At 47.1% G+C, this 12,961-nt stretch overlaps 5 protein-coding genes across 5 annotated transcripts; 3 read left to right on the top strand and 2 right to left on the bottom strand.

Moving 5' to 3' along the window:
• Positions 1 to 10: 10 nt before the first annotated feature.
• Positions 11 to 612, bottom strand: N7483_001618 (uncharacterized protein; the record flags this gene model as incomplete). The annotated part of the gene is made up of 3 exons (XM_057085055.1): positions 11 to 132; positions 217 to 357; positions 438 to 612. 3 exons carry the CDS (start codon positions 610 to 612, stop codon positions 11 to 13), a joined length of 438 nt encoding a protein of 145 aa, XP_056951204.1.
• A 377-nt stretch (positions 613 to 989) lies between these two features.
• Positions 990 to 3,444, bottom strand: N7483_001617 (putative C2H2 finger domain protein; the record flags this gene model as incomplete). Its single annotated transcript, XM_057085054.1, has 2 exons — positions 990 to 3,217; positions 3,303 to 3,444. The coding sequence occupies 2 exons, from the start codon at positions 3,442 to 3,444 to the stop codon at positions 990 to 992; spliced, it is 2,370 nt and encodes a 789-aa protein (XP_056951203.1).
• A 2,682-nt stretch (positions 3,445 to 6,126) lies between these two features.
• Positions 6,127 to 8,154, top strand: N7483_001616 (uncharacterized protein; the record flags this gene model as incomplete). Its single annotated transcript, XM_057085053.1, has 3 exons — positions 6,127 to 6,213; positions 6,292 to 6,456; positions 6,511 to 8,154. The coding sequence occupies 3 exons, from the start codon at positions 6,127 to 6,129 to the stop codon at positions 8,152 to 8,154; spliced, it is 1,896 nt and encodes a 631-aa protein (XP_056951202.1).
• A 565-nt stretch (positions 8,155 to 8,719) lies between these two features.
• Positions 8,720 to 10,585, top strand: N7483_001615 (fungal specific transcription factor domain-containing protein; the record flags this gene model as incomplete). The annotated part of the gene is made up of 4 exons (XM_057085052.1): positions 8,720 to 8,736; positions 8,912 to 9,868; positions 9,927 to 10,473; positions 10,550 to 10,585. 4 exons carry the CDS (start codon positions 8,720 to 8,722, stop codon positions 10,583 to 10,585), a joined length of 1,557 nt encoding a protein of 518 aa, XP_056951201.1.
• Positions 10,586 to 11,174: 589 nt separating this feature from the next.
• N7483_001614 (Major facilitator superfamily domain general substrate transporter) lies at positions 11,175 to 12,839 on the top strand (the record flags this gene model as incomplete). The annotated part of the gene is made up of 4 exons (XM_057085051.1): positions 11,175 to 11,820; positions 11,903 to 12,440; positions 12,497 to 12,617; positions 12,669 to 12,839. 4 exons carry the CDS (start codon positions 11,175 to 11,177, stop codon positions 12,837 to 12,839), a joined length of 1,476 nt encoding a protein of 491 aa, XP_056951200.1.
• Positions 12,840 to 12,961: the final 122 nt, after the last annotated feature.

The following is a 12,961-nucleotide window of genomic DNA, read 5'->3' as shown; positions in this document are numbered from 1 at the left end:
TCGGGGTGGCTTAGTTAGCCAGAATGGTGCGCACGAGATCAGTGTAGTTGATTTCGCCAGAGCTGGTATCAACAGCCTTAAGGAGCTCGTCGACTTCTTCGTCGGACATCTTCTCGCCGAGGTTGGTGAGGACTGTTCAAAGGGTTCATTGTTAGCTTCAACTCGAGTTTGGTGGCGATAACGGGTTCTGTCCAAGGATCGAGTCGCATTACGTACTGTAGCGCAGTTGTCCCACTCCAATAAATCCTGTCATATCTTTATCGAAGACTTGGAATCCTCGACAGTATTCCTCTGGTTCGCCGGGCTCGCGGAAACCACCGGGGCGGTTCAGGACCTTGAGGAAGGAATCGAAGTCAACTGTGATTATTGTCAGTTTAGTTCCATAGTTTGTTTTCAACTCAGATATAGATTATATGTTGATCCCATGGTGCACGTACATTCACTACCAACAGACTTCTCCAGATCGCTAATCTCCGCCAGCGTGGGGTTCTGTCCACAGGCGCGGAGCAGATCGCCCAGTAGATCACCGGACACACGGCCAGTACCGCGACGGTCGAAGAGCGAGAACGCTTCCTTGTAGTTGGTTGAGGCCTGATCGTGTTTATTAGCCATGATGTCTTGAGTTGTGATGTGCAGGTATTTGGTAAGGAGTTTGTTATGAGTAAATGCGTTCAGGGGGATCAGAATCGGGGAAGGGGGCGGAAAGTCAATCGGGACGGAAAAGGAAGTTCGTCATCATCCCTAGGGTACGCACCATAATGAACTTTTGTTTCTGTTGCAGAGGGATGAATTGAGGGGAACAAGAGAAGAACAGGAATGAGAAGGGGGAATCTGGGCGAGTGGATCGGCGCTGGTTGTTGCGGCAACCGTCAACTCCACTGTGAGATCAGATACAAAGGGACATTACAGCCCGCTACAGTACAGGGATCTATCTCTCTTAGTCTTGTAGTATATATTTAAATAAGTATACATTGAATTACCACATTATCTCACGATTGTAGCTTCGTTATACAGCTGTCCAGCAGCCGCGCCGCTTCTCCAAGTAACTCCCATCGTGAACTGTTAAACGAGTCCCGGAGTACCATCAACAATCCCAAACATGCGTTTCGACTTTGCATCCCTTCGAGCTCGTTCGGTTCTCGAATCCCTCCAACACGCTGCAGGAAGATATGCATGTCGCGTCGTCGATCAGAAAGCGTGGGCAGTGTCGGTGCAGGTCTTAAGGGACCATCTAACGCGAACCCATAACACCATACGACCAAGGCGGCAAAGTACATAACCCACGGTCGGTTAAGCAGGTAATCATCACGCGCGATGTACTCCGCAGAGGAAGCATGGTCTCCGAAGCAGGCAGAGAGAAATTTCAACGCATAGAATGCAGCATCCCGCGCCGATGCCTTGGTCGCCCACCGTTCGGTCTTTTCGCGGGCAGCGCTATAGTCGCGCGACGTGATAGATCGTCCCATGAGTCGACCAGCACCGGCAAAAATCTGAAGATCTGCAATGTCCACGTGGGAGGCCATATGGGCGAGTCCGTGGAGGACATCGCGCGACTCGGACTCGGTCGAAGGCGAAGAACCTAACGCCTCATCATAGTCACGGCGCCAGTTATCAAAGGCGCGGAGGAGCGCAGTCCGCCACTTGTCTCGTCCACCAAGGGTTTGACCAACTCCCAACGAGCTCACCTGGAGATCTCGCTGATTGAGATGCCAACTAACACTGAGCAATCCTGCGATCAGAATATTGCGACCGAAGGTATTGGTCCGTACAGGTTGGCCATTCAAGGTCCGTTTAAGCCCATCTAGAAACATTACTGGTCTCACACCATGGGACTGAAGACTAGACTGGACACGCGCTACTTCCGCAGCACTAGTTGCAGCCCATAATGCCTCGTCGCATGGGAGTGGCAGTCGCAGTTCATGGGCAACCATTTTGGCTGAGTGTCCAAACATGGTTGCGTGGGTTGAATCGAGGACAAATGCAGCAAAGGCTACTCTCCGTGTGGCCTCTGCTTTAATCCAATGGGTCCATGATTCATCTTCCTCTCTTGACTCGGGTGTGTCGAATGATGACCTCCCGATCAATGAGCTTCCTCGGCGCATCAGAGTTAATGTGGTATCATGATGAATATGAGCACGCTCATGTAATGCGCGCGTAGAGAATCCCTTTTCATAGACTTCTAGCAACAGTAACGCTTGAAAGACCCATAATCGGGCAGGCGGACGGAAATCGGCGTCCATGAAAATCTCCCAACGTAAATGCCAACCGATGAAACTTGCTAGCTCTGCTGCTGTTTCCGTGGCTATTTGCCCATGAATCTTATCAAGAGTAGCAGCTCCAATGGCGATGATAGCCAATAGCAGCAAGTTCGGTGTGCGGTCTGCTGAAAAGGTGGGTTGATGAAGGATTGGCAGCTGCGCATGGAATCGGTACCAATACGATCCGATATACGTCTGCAGCATGCGCAAGCTCAATACATGTCGGTCACTGTCTAAGTCCCCGTCCAATAGAGCGTCTTTGCGTTTTGTTTCCGCAGAGTACGCAGCCTCGTTAAAGCGTGTCGCTATTAAATGAAGTAACTCCTGTCGTTTTTCCTCCGAGATCATCGCTGGGAGCGATCCCGAGTCTAGTATGCTAGTAACGCTCATCGGGTGCTGGGGTATTACAGCACAGAAATTATTATACGAAGGCTCGTTAATATAAAACTGATTTTGGACCATGGGCATCATGCCGTATCCTAACGGCGCGAGCGGCTCACTGAACAACCAAGCTGCAAAGTCATCGGCCATAGCAAATGGGGACCGATTGTATGTCTCGCCTCCAAAGATGGGATATGCATTTGACATGGCGTCCAAATCAAGCATTGCGTCAGGCTGGCTGAAAGCATTGTTGAAATCTGTATAACCGGACACTGGGATGCCGGTGGCTTCGATTCCGGTCGATAGTGGGTATGATGTGCTGGGTGGTGACTTGGAGCTGGGCGCTGGATCAGTCATGAACGTATATTCCCCCGCCGTTACGGAGTGCGAAGACGGTGATGAAGCCGGGACTAGTGACTTGGATAGATCCTCGTGACCATCAGTTGCGAAGGAGTCGCGCTTCTGCAGCTGCGAGCCGCGGGTAGTGTGGCGTTCGCGATGTCGGATACATAGGTCCTGGCGAACGAAGGATCGATAGCAGTTGGGGAAATCGCAACGAAAAATTTGTTTGGGGGCGTCTGTTCGAGTGCCAGACAGTTTTGAGTTAGTCTGGGCTCTGTGTTCCCTGGCCGTACGAGTGGAGAAGGGAGAAGGGGTGCATACGGTTCAGCTGGTGTCGGTAGAGATGCTCAGCACGCGAATAGCTCTTGCCACAGCCCTCGTGCGTACATTCAAATTTGCGATCGGAGGGAGCGCGGCGGCTGCGTTTGCGTCGCTTAGAGGGTTGCTCATCGGTGTCGGCCATGATGTCTGGGTTAACCACAGAGGGCACCATTGGGTGCCATAACACGGCAATGAGGGGAGTAGATGACGCCAATCTGAGAACCACGTGGGATCTAGGGATCGACGAAGAATGTGGGAGGCGATGTGTATGTATGTGGACAATGCGATAGTCAAAGACTTCTGGGGTGCGGAGAACTAAGTGGGGTTAAGGTTGGCGGAGGTAATATTCGCCGACCTGGGGAAATTTCAAGTGCTCTGGACATATAGTGTGACTTCGAATACGATCATTCAATACCTTTAAATTCTTCATTGATGTATCTATATTTCATACAATAATGAGAGCGAGATTCATCAATTTGAGCCCGAATTTATGAACATTCTGTCTATACGTGGCATCGCGCACTCTCTTCCAAGGTCAGAATATACACACTGTGGGGAATAGCATTAGTCCAAAGTAAAGGTCGCATCATTTATGTATCTGAAGATAGTAGTAACATTTGAATGTCGCAAAGGTTATAAATCAGCCCAGGATCTATAGATCTATGGATACATAGATTGCATGCATGTACTCCGTAGATCCTTGCCACTACAGCTTACCAGTTGAATCGAAGCATAGACAATTCCTAGTAACATAATAAAGAGGTGATACAGGACGTATTCGTGAAAAAAGAAATTGAAATAAAAAAATGAAGAGAGCTGGAATCGAACCGGGGACGTTGAAATCAAGTTGGGACATTGAAATCGAGTGCGCATCGACGCAAGAGGGGAGATGCTGCGAATAGCCTCACTTGATACATCCGTCACCACACTATCATCCTTGATATCTCACTCATTTTTGATTGTTTTTCATTTCTGATAAAATGAATGGAAATAGCGAGTTGAAAAGTATTATCAGTAAAAATATCAAAAAGTTTTTTAAAAAAAAATTGACCCTTTAGCCACCCGCCCTCTGGTGATAACTCAGCCATCGATCAGGGCCAGACCAACCTGATCAATGCCTCTGTCCTCCTGCGTCAAGAGTCAGAGACCGCTAGGCCAGCTGGGTTGAGTTGTTAATTTCTCCCCTCAACTAAACTATATAGGATCTCTTACCTCCTCCCCCCGGTATCACCTGCCACTTTAACTTGTCTTGACGTGAACCACAGAGGCCTTGAATAAAAATTAACAGTGAATCAAAATTGTCCAGATTGATCATGCAGAACTATTATTGCCAGCCACCATAGCCCTGGAGATATACACACTCTCTCTTCCCCTAAGAGTTCTACCACCAATCGTTGTTCTACAGCCTATACGGAGTACATCAATTGATGTACGAAGTATTGTGGATATCATTAATTTTTGGCTCTTAATGAAACGCAATGCCTTGCTCAAAGGAACGTTGGAAACATCTAGTACACCAAAATTACTAGTAGTCAAGTATCCCCTTGCATCAAGCATGATAATAATCAAGGCTACTAGTAGTAATATCCAAGCTTAGTCCCCAATTCTGACTCGACTGGGTGTCCAGGAATATACTAATATGTAGTAGATACTACTAGTAACCACAATTCTAATGAACATAGAATATAACCTTCGAAATATTTGAATGTACTATGTGCACCAATCCATATATTAATTCACATAGTGATACTATTTAGTCCAATATAAACAATTATTCAGTCATATGTGGACCCTTGACGGTAAATGTACGAATACGAACTACGAACTACGAGTACGACACTAATTGGTGGAGCTTGACTGGTACCTATACACATGTGCATGCATAACTTGAACATTCTCCCTAGAAAATACATAAGGTCCAGATGAAACATTGAACATGCGAGATCTCCAGTAAAATCTCTGTTTTATTGAAGTTTCACCTTGGGAGATATGTGGATGGTCCACTTCTCCTCAATCCGAATCAATCGCGTGCCCTTTGACCCTTTAAGCGGAGATGCTTGGCACCCGAGATTTCCGATTTCCGATTTTCACAAAAGCGGTTATTCCATATAACATCATCCACTGAGGTCTTGATTCCACAATTTAAAAATTCTAGATCTTCTCATGGAGTTTCATCCATGTCACTCCAAACAGTATAGAGTACTCTGTCCTCTGTGCGGAATACATTACTCGAGTCTGTCTCAATTCATATCCGTACGCAAGCGACCCCCCCACCTCTCACGTCGCCAGTGCCCCACAAGACGCGTAGTCCGTCACAGAACTTTTAGTCTGGGAACTGTGGCTACAATGACGATCCCTTTGAAACCGTCAAATCCCATGCCGTCATGCAGCCGCTGAAGGAAAGGGGAGGCGGGAATTTTAATGGTGGACACGCGGTCTTGTTGACCCCCCCGTCCAATCGGGAGGTCTTGATCGAGCAGTGCTTGATTATCGACTATCTCCGACTCGAGGCGGTCGTCAGCAGTTCCAATTCAGGAGCAAACGCCTCTGAAAAGTCGGCTTTCGGAACTAACTTCGATCTCCTGACCCTGACTGGTCGTGGCTTCGGGGATTGTGGTCTGGCCCACTATACAAGACTTGACCCTCCCATCTTCTTCTTCTTTTTCTTTCCTTTGCTTCAATTTTTGTCTTTACGGAAGTTAACTCCAGGAGTAGTTGCCCTACGATTAATCGTGCTCTGATTCTGCTCTCCCTTTGCATGCGGAGGTCATTTACCTGATCATGAGCGGTATTTCCTGCTAGTCATTCTTTCTACTTTTCCATCATGATGCTCTTTCTTGGCACTATTTTGCTGGGTTTGTTGCATGGGTCCGTCGCACAACACGACTTGGATCTTTACTCCTTCGTTACAGTGAGTAGTACTTTATAGAGATGTCTGGTCCGATAGTGTATATCTCTTTTGCTTATCTTTTCATCTCATCTTATCTAGCTCCCCGAAGTCCGGGCGCTAAAGTTCGAAATCGAACATATTGATCGTGAGCGCCAAGCACCGGGTTATTGGTTCGTTGCGCCTTATGGCCAAATCGACCCCGAGGAATCGACTCATCGGTACCAACAATATCAAGTTGGACCGTATATTTACGATAATGATGGAGTAAGTCGCTTCGCAAGGAGGACTCCCAAGTACACAATTCTAACAAGTCACTAGAAACTTGTCTGGGCCGGATCCCCGTTATACGACAACCGTAATATCTTCGATTTCAAAGCGAACTGGAACATTGATGATCAACCCCACCTGTCATTCATCCTTCAACATGACGACCATGTGAAGGGCAGTGGAATGATTATGAACAACAAATACGAGGTCGAGCATGAGGTCGGGGTCGTTAATGATATCCAGTACTTCAACATGCACGAATTCAATATCATGGATGGTGGTCAGACTGTTCTTGCTTGCACATATCGCACCCAAACTATCAGCTTCGAGGACTTCGGCCGGCCCGATGAGGAGACTTGGGCGCAGACGGGTGGATTTGTAGAGCTGGATATCAACTCAGGCGATGTTCTGTATGAATGGGACTCTCGCGATCGGATCCCTGCACACGAATCTGTTAAGCTACATTCTTGGAGTTCGACCAGTGACGCACCTGGCTCAGACTACGTTCATATTAACGCCGTTGATAAGAATTACGCTGGTGATTACATTATCTCTATGCGATTCACCAACACTATCTATGGAATTTCGGGTCAGGATGGCAGCATTATGTGGCGACTCGGTGGATCCGAAAGCAACTTTGATCAGGATTTCACCTTCCATAAACAACACGACGTCAAATTCCTCTCATCCAATGAAACAATGCATGTTATCTCTATGATGAACAACGGTGCCGATGAGGGAGAGGCCGATGAGCGTATTTCCGCTGCCCTGCACATTACCCTCGACATGACCACAATGGAAGCCAGAGTCATCAAGCGCATCGAGCGACCCGACGGCGGCCTTACCCGTCTTCGCGGCAATGTTCAACAACTGCCCAACCAGAATACGTTTGTCGGATGGAGTCAACAGGGTTACCACTCCGAGCACGCGCCTAACGGTGATGTATTGATGTGGGCAAAGTTCGCCTCCGACAGATTCTCCAGCTACCGCTCTTACAAATTCGACTGGATTGGTCGCCCATCCGACCCTCCTGACGTCGTCTCATCGGTCTACGGCACAAAACTCGAAGACGTCCTCACCATCATACACGTCAGCTGGAACGGCGCCACAGATGTAGCAGGATGGAACTTTTACGCACGCTCTTACGAAGACGGCAACAACGTCTTCATCGGATACACCGCAAAGACTGATTTCGAGACCATGTACCTGGCTGATGGATATATGGATTGGGTTTCCGTAGAGGCTGTCGACAAGGACGGCAATGTCCTCGGCTCATCAGAAATCCACCGTACTGATATGCCTGAGAACTGGAAGTCTGTTGGCTTCCAAGGGTCCGCCGCACCTACACCCGACGATCCCTCTTTAGTTTATATTCCCGAGAGTGGAACCGACAATGTTATCGATGATGGTACCTCCGCCTCTCGTGTTAAGTCGCAAGATCAGATTTACGCGGATACCAAGGAAGTTGCCAAGTCGGTATACAAGGTATATGCCCTTCTCCGTGGAATTGAGTGGTTTGCCGTCCTGGCCTTTTTCGGGTGTCTTGTCTTGGGCATTGTTCTCGGTGTGAAGCGTTTCCTGCGTCGTCGTCGACAAGTTAGCTCTTATAAGAACGTTCCCACTGAGGAAGGTCTTGAAGATGCGGAGAGTCTTCCTGTGGAAGAGATTCCTCTTCGCCGGAATTCAGATGGTTAGAGCCAGAGGCTTGATTCCGTTTGATCTTTTTTTAATTCTGTATATATTATCATTTGGTGTATCAAAAGGGTATAGCATTTGCATTGCATTGTTCAATGAATAATCACATATTATTTTCAAAATTTAAATTCGCAAATCCCTTCAAGGGCTTGTAGACTGTCCCTCAGACTGTCACTATAATGTGCGTGGCAGAAAATGGCGGAGTGAACTTGTCTATGAAGGCGGTGAGATTGACATACTGCTGACTAGATCTGGTGTTCTTAGTTCTCAACTACCTATCTATGCAAAAAAGGATTGTCCAACCTAGCTCTGTCATTGGACATGTCTGGATAGATGGACGCTGGAACATCTGAATCAAGGAGTGTAGCGACCCCTGGGACGATACACCGAACCGGGCAAGCATGGTATGTGACCTTCACACTACCCCAGATTTTACAATAACTTAATGGGATAGCAGCTGATTTGGGTTCAGCGATCGGTGTAGAAAGTGAGAAATTAATTCGAGCGAAAGAAGAAAATACTTCTACTGACATAAGTGAACGATTAAGGAAGAAAATAAAGTGCGATGGGTCATTCCCCACGGTATGCTATACTCCTATTTCTCAACTTCTTAAACTAACGCATAGCAATAGTGTCGAAGCTGTGCAAAAGGTGGCTATTTGTGCGAAGTCTCTGCCACCCTTCGCAGGAATACCAAAGTTCGAGGGTGAGCTGATATTACCTGAAAATGGAATCGTCCCCGCTAAATCTCAAATAGATTTACGTCGGATGAGCAACGATTCGTCCAACTGCAGGAGGAATTGGCGAGATGTCAACAACTTCTAGAGTCAGAGAAGGCTCAAAATGGAGTTCTTAACCATGAGCTTTCCAACAACAAGCAGACTATATCCTTACTCGAAAAGGACTTGCTGAATCCAAGATTGGCTGAGCGATCTGCATCGCGACAGAATAAGTCGCGCCAGAATGAGGATCTCACATACATGATCAAACACATGGGTCGTTTGGTTCATGATGAAATGGGCGTTGGACGATTTGCAGGATCAACCACGGGCATTCATTTTGTTTTAACGGTTGAACAGCAATGTCAGAAAGTATTGAATCTGCCCACTGGCTTCCCCGAGAGCTGCTTTCGACTCTTCCTTGCTCAAACATCCCCCATAAGGCAGAATTGGATCACAGACATGTCGGTAGGCGACAAAAGTGAATTCCTCGGGTCTTTCAGCAATTCGTTGTCATATTACCTTGACCAAGCCGATCGTTTCATCAATGAGTGGGAAGCATACTGCCCGGTTCTCGTGCGAAGGCAATTGATGTCAGATATTCGACATACTATGGAGACACTTCATGGCTCACTCAATTTTCAAGAACTTGATCCCGCAATGCTATTGACGCTGACAGTGATCCTGATCATCAACGAGCTTGACCTCGACAGTGGTCAGCAGACCTCCAGCCACTACCGCTATCTACACATGGCAGGTACATTGATTAATGATATCAGAGCGCGTGGTGATATAAAAGGCTTACAAGCTTTGGCCCTTTGTAGCCTCTATTATCAATTAAGCGGTGATTGTCTTGGAATGACAAGAATAAACGGCATAATGGTGAGTCTTGCGCAATCGCTAGGTCTTCACCGTCATTCTAGACGTTTCAAAATGAAGCCATGTGAAATAGAACTTCGAAAGAGGTTGTGGTGGTGGATCTATTCGTTCGACAGGTATGTTGTTCTTCGTCAGTTGGAACCCAAAACATAATCATTCTGATATTGTAAATAGCGTCACCTCCTTGATTCATGGACTCCCAAGCCTTATCAATGATGTCGATGTTGATTGTGATATGCCTACGGATTGCCATATGGATGACCTGGATGCTGCAGAACCCTCTCATCCTCTACCCGGAGAACGAACTGCTGTCTTTCTGTTTATTCAATATGTAGCACTTGGAAAAATTCTTTCCCGGATCCGCGAAATGCTTTATACAACTACGCAACGGCGAAACGGTGCCACCAAAATCAACGACTTGACAATGGATCTAAGGATGTGGAACCAAAATCTGAAAATGACTGGGATCATTTTCGATATTGGAACCATCCCATCGCCGTTTCTCAGCAATGAATCTGCAGATGACACCGAAAGAACAGTGCTCTGGCTTCAGTTGCTAGCAAATATCGCAATGGTGTTGATAAATCGGCCAGGGCTGTCTTTTGACGACACCACCGTGGAGTTTGCTAACTGTCTTCGAGCATGCGTCGCATCTAGCACGGTTAATCTATTGCTACTCAAAGAGATCCAAGCTCCAAATTGGCTCCGAAACCCGAGTCTAGTGAGCCCTAGTATGGTCTTTCAGTCTGCTCTCATGCATATCTATTGCCAATGCTACTGCCGTACCCTCAATCTAGAAGGGTGTCCAGCTCTCGAAGCTAGCATGGACATGATCTCCAATGCCATATTTGTATTGGAAAAAGATCGAACAGACTTCCAAAATTTTCATGGGCATCAATCGTTCTATCATCAGTCTATAAATGAAGCCTGTGGGACTCTACAACTCTTGCGCTCATTACTATCAACGCCAGAGCATATTCCAGCATGCACTGAGCTGAATATTGATCAAGAGTTTGTCGGCCAAACTCCCAGAACTCTGGATGATCAATCTTGGAGCGCTAACGCGTTAGATGACTTGAATTATGTTCTCACCACTGATTGGATGTACGAAGTGCCAGGGCCTTTCATGGGGTGCATGGATGATCTTAGGGGGCCAGAATTCGGATGAATGCCGAGATCTCCACAGTGCCCGGGATAAGGCTCTATCCCGAGTGGGCCCTCCGATTCAAGCCTCTATTCCGAACTGGGGACATTGTATGACCCCGGGTTCTGAAAAACAAGTGGTCCAGCGTTTATTTATAAAGACTTCACCTGGGGACCCCGCATGCTGCTGCATAGGTTTACTGATTATTGACTTTGGGGTGTCGTTTACCCCCTAATTCCTCGAACATTCCTCCGTACCCGAGTATCCCATCGTTCGAAATGTCGAAAAGGGCTTGGAATTTACGGGGAGAGACCCTAGCTCTGGCTCAAATCCTTGCTGTCGTTTGTCCCGCGTACACGCTATTTGGATACAATCAATCTGGACTTGGAAGCCTTGTCTCCTTGCCAGATTGGGTGAAACACTTCCCTGAGATCGACACTGTCAACACCACCGGCCGCCAGGAAAGCTACAATGCAACAATTCAGGGGGTCGTCATTGCTACATTCACACTTGGTGCCTTGCCAGGCTGTCTATCCTGCTCGTATACAGCCGATAAATTCGGCCGGCGACCAGTCATATTTTTCGGTGGACTTTTCGCCTTGATCGGCCAGATCTTGGAAGCATCTTCATCGGAGCTTGCACAAATGGTTGTCGGTCGTACTATTCTCGGGGCTGGTATTGGAATCCTCAGTGGCACAGTCCCAACGTGGCAAAGCGAATGCTCAAGTTCTAAAAACCGTGGTAAACACGTCGCGTTGGATGGACTTTTCATTGCACTAGGATACATGCTGCAAGCTTGGATCAACCTTGGCTTTTATCAAAATCAGACCGGTCCCGTAACCTGGAGAGCCCCGGTAGCGATTCCTATTGTCTTCGCCCTTCTCCTTATGGATTATTTCCCTTCCCGAGTCGCCTCAATGGTTAGTGCGCCAAGGTCGAATTGCAGAAGCAAAGAGTACACTCGCATCACTCAGAGATGTTTCCGAAGATTCACCCGATATCATAGGAGAGATTGCCAGTATTGAGAGTTCTCTCGAGGAGACAGCCAATAGTGCAACCTCATTGATGGATCTTCTCAAGATGGGTGAAGACCGCCTGCTGTACAGATTTGGCATATGCATTCTTTTGCAATTCTTCCAGCAGATGTCAGGTGGAAATTTAATTTCTGTTTACTCAACGGTCATCTTCGAAACGGGATTGGGATTAGATGCGAACACATCGCGTATATTGTCTGGTGGTACTCTCACTTGGAAATTTCTTTCCTGCTTTGTTTCATTCTTCACGATTGATCGATTCGGTCGCCGGTTTGCCTTGATGGTGAGTGGAGGTGGAATGGCAGTTTGCATGATCGGTCTTGCCATCTCGACATCGTTTCCACACACAAATTATGCGGCCCAGATTGTCAGCGTTTTGTTTGTCTTCCTGTTTAACTTCTTCATTCCGATCGGCTTTCTGGGAGCCAACTTCCTTTACTGCACCGAGGTTGCGCCCATCCGACTTCGTGTTGCAATGTCGAGTATTTCGACAGCTAACCACTGGCTCTGGTATGTATTCCCTCGGCTTTCAGCGGAAAAATCATTAATCTGTCTTGCTTATCTAGGAACTTTGTGGTGACTATGATCACATCGGTCGCTATTGACACCATCGGGTACCAATACTACATCGTCTTCACGTGTATTGGCTTTTGCATTCCCCTTTCAGTTTACTTCCTTTATCCCGAGGTATGATTGAAAATAGTCAACCTTCCTCAACAAATAACTAATGGCTTTTAGACAATGGGACGTACACTGGAAGAGATCGACTTGGTATTCCGAGAAAGTCCATCTGTGTGGGCTACTGTGCGATTTGCGAAAAAGAGCGTTCAAGAGGTCCAGTCTAGCACAGAACAGGCGAAACATGAAGTCGAGCATGAGGAATATTATAATCCATCTATCGGCAAATAGAATGAATTCAGTCCCTGGGTTCCTTGTGTACATATGAAGTTCTTCTCAGCCTGTTTAGGTAGAAAAGAAGCAGCTAGTAGAAATTTTGCAAATCTCAGATATCATTATACAATTCAAGTTAC

This window comes from Penicillium malachiteum (genome assembly GCF_028827825.1).
Source record: "Penicillium malachiteum strain IBT 17515 chromosome Unknown utg000001l:1.0-8184562.0:1.0-8186909.0, whole genome shotgun sequence".
In the NCBI taxonomy this organism is placed as follows: Eukaryota; Fungi; Ascomycota; class Eurotiomycetes; order Eurotiales; family Aspergillaceae; genus Penicillium; species Penicillium malachiteum.
The sequence above is the reverse complement of the archived record's forward strand: the minus strand, read 5'-3'. Positions and strand labels throughout refer to the sequence as shown.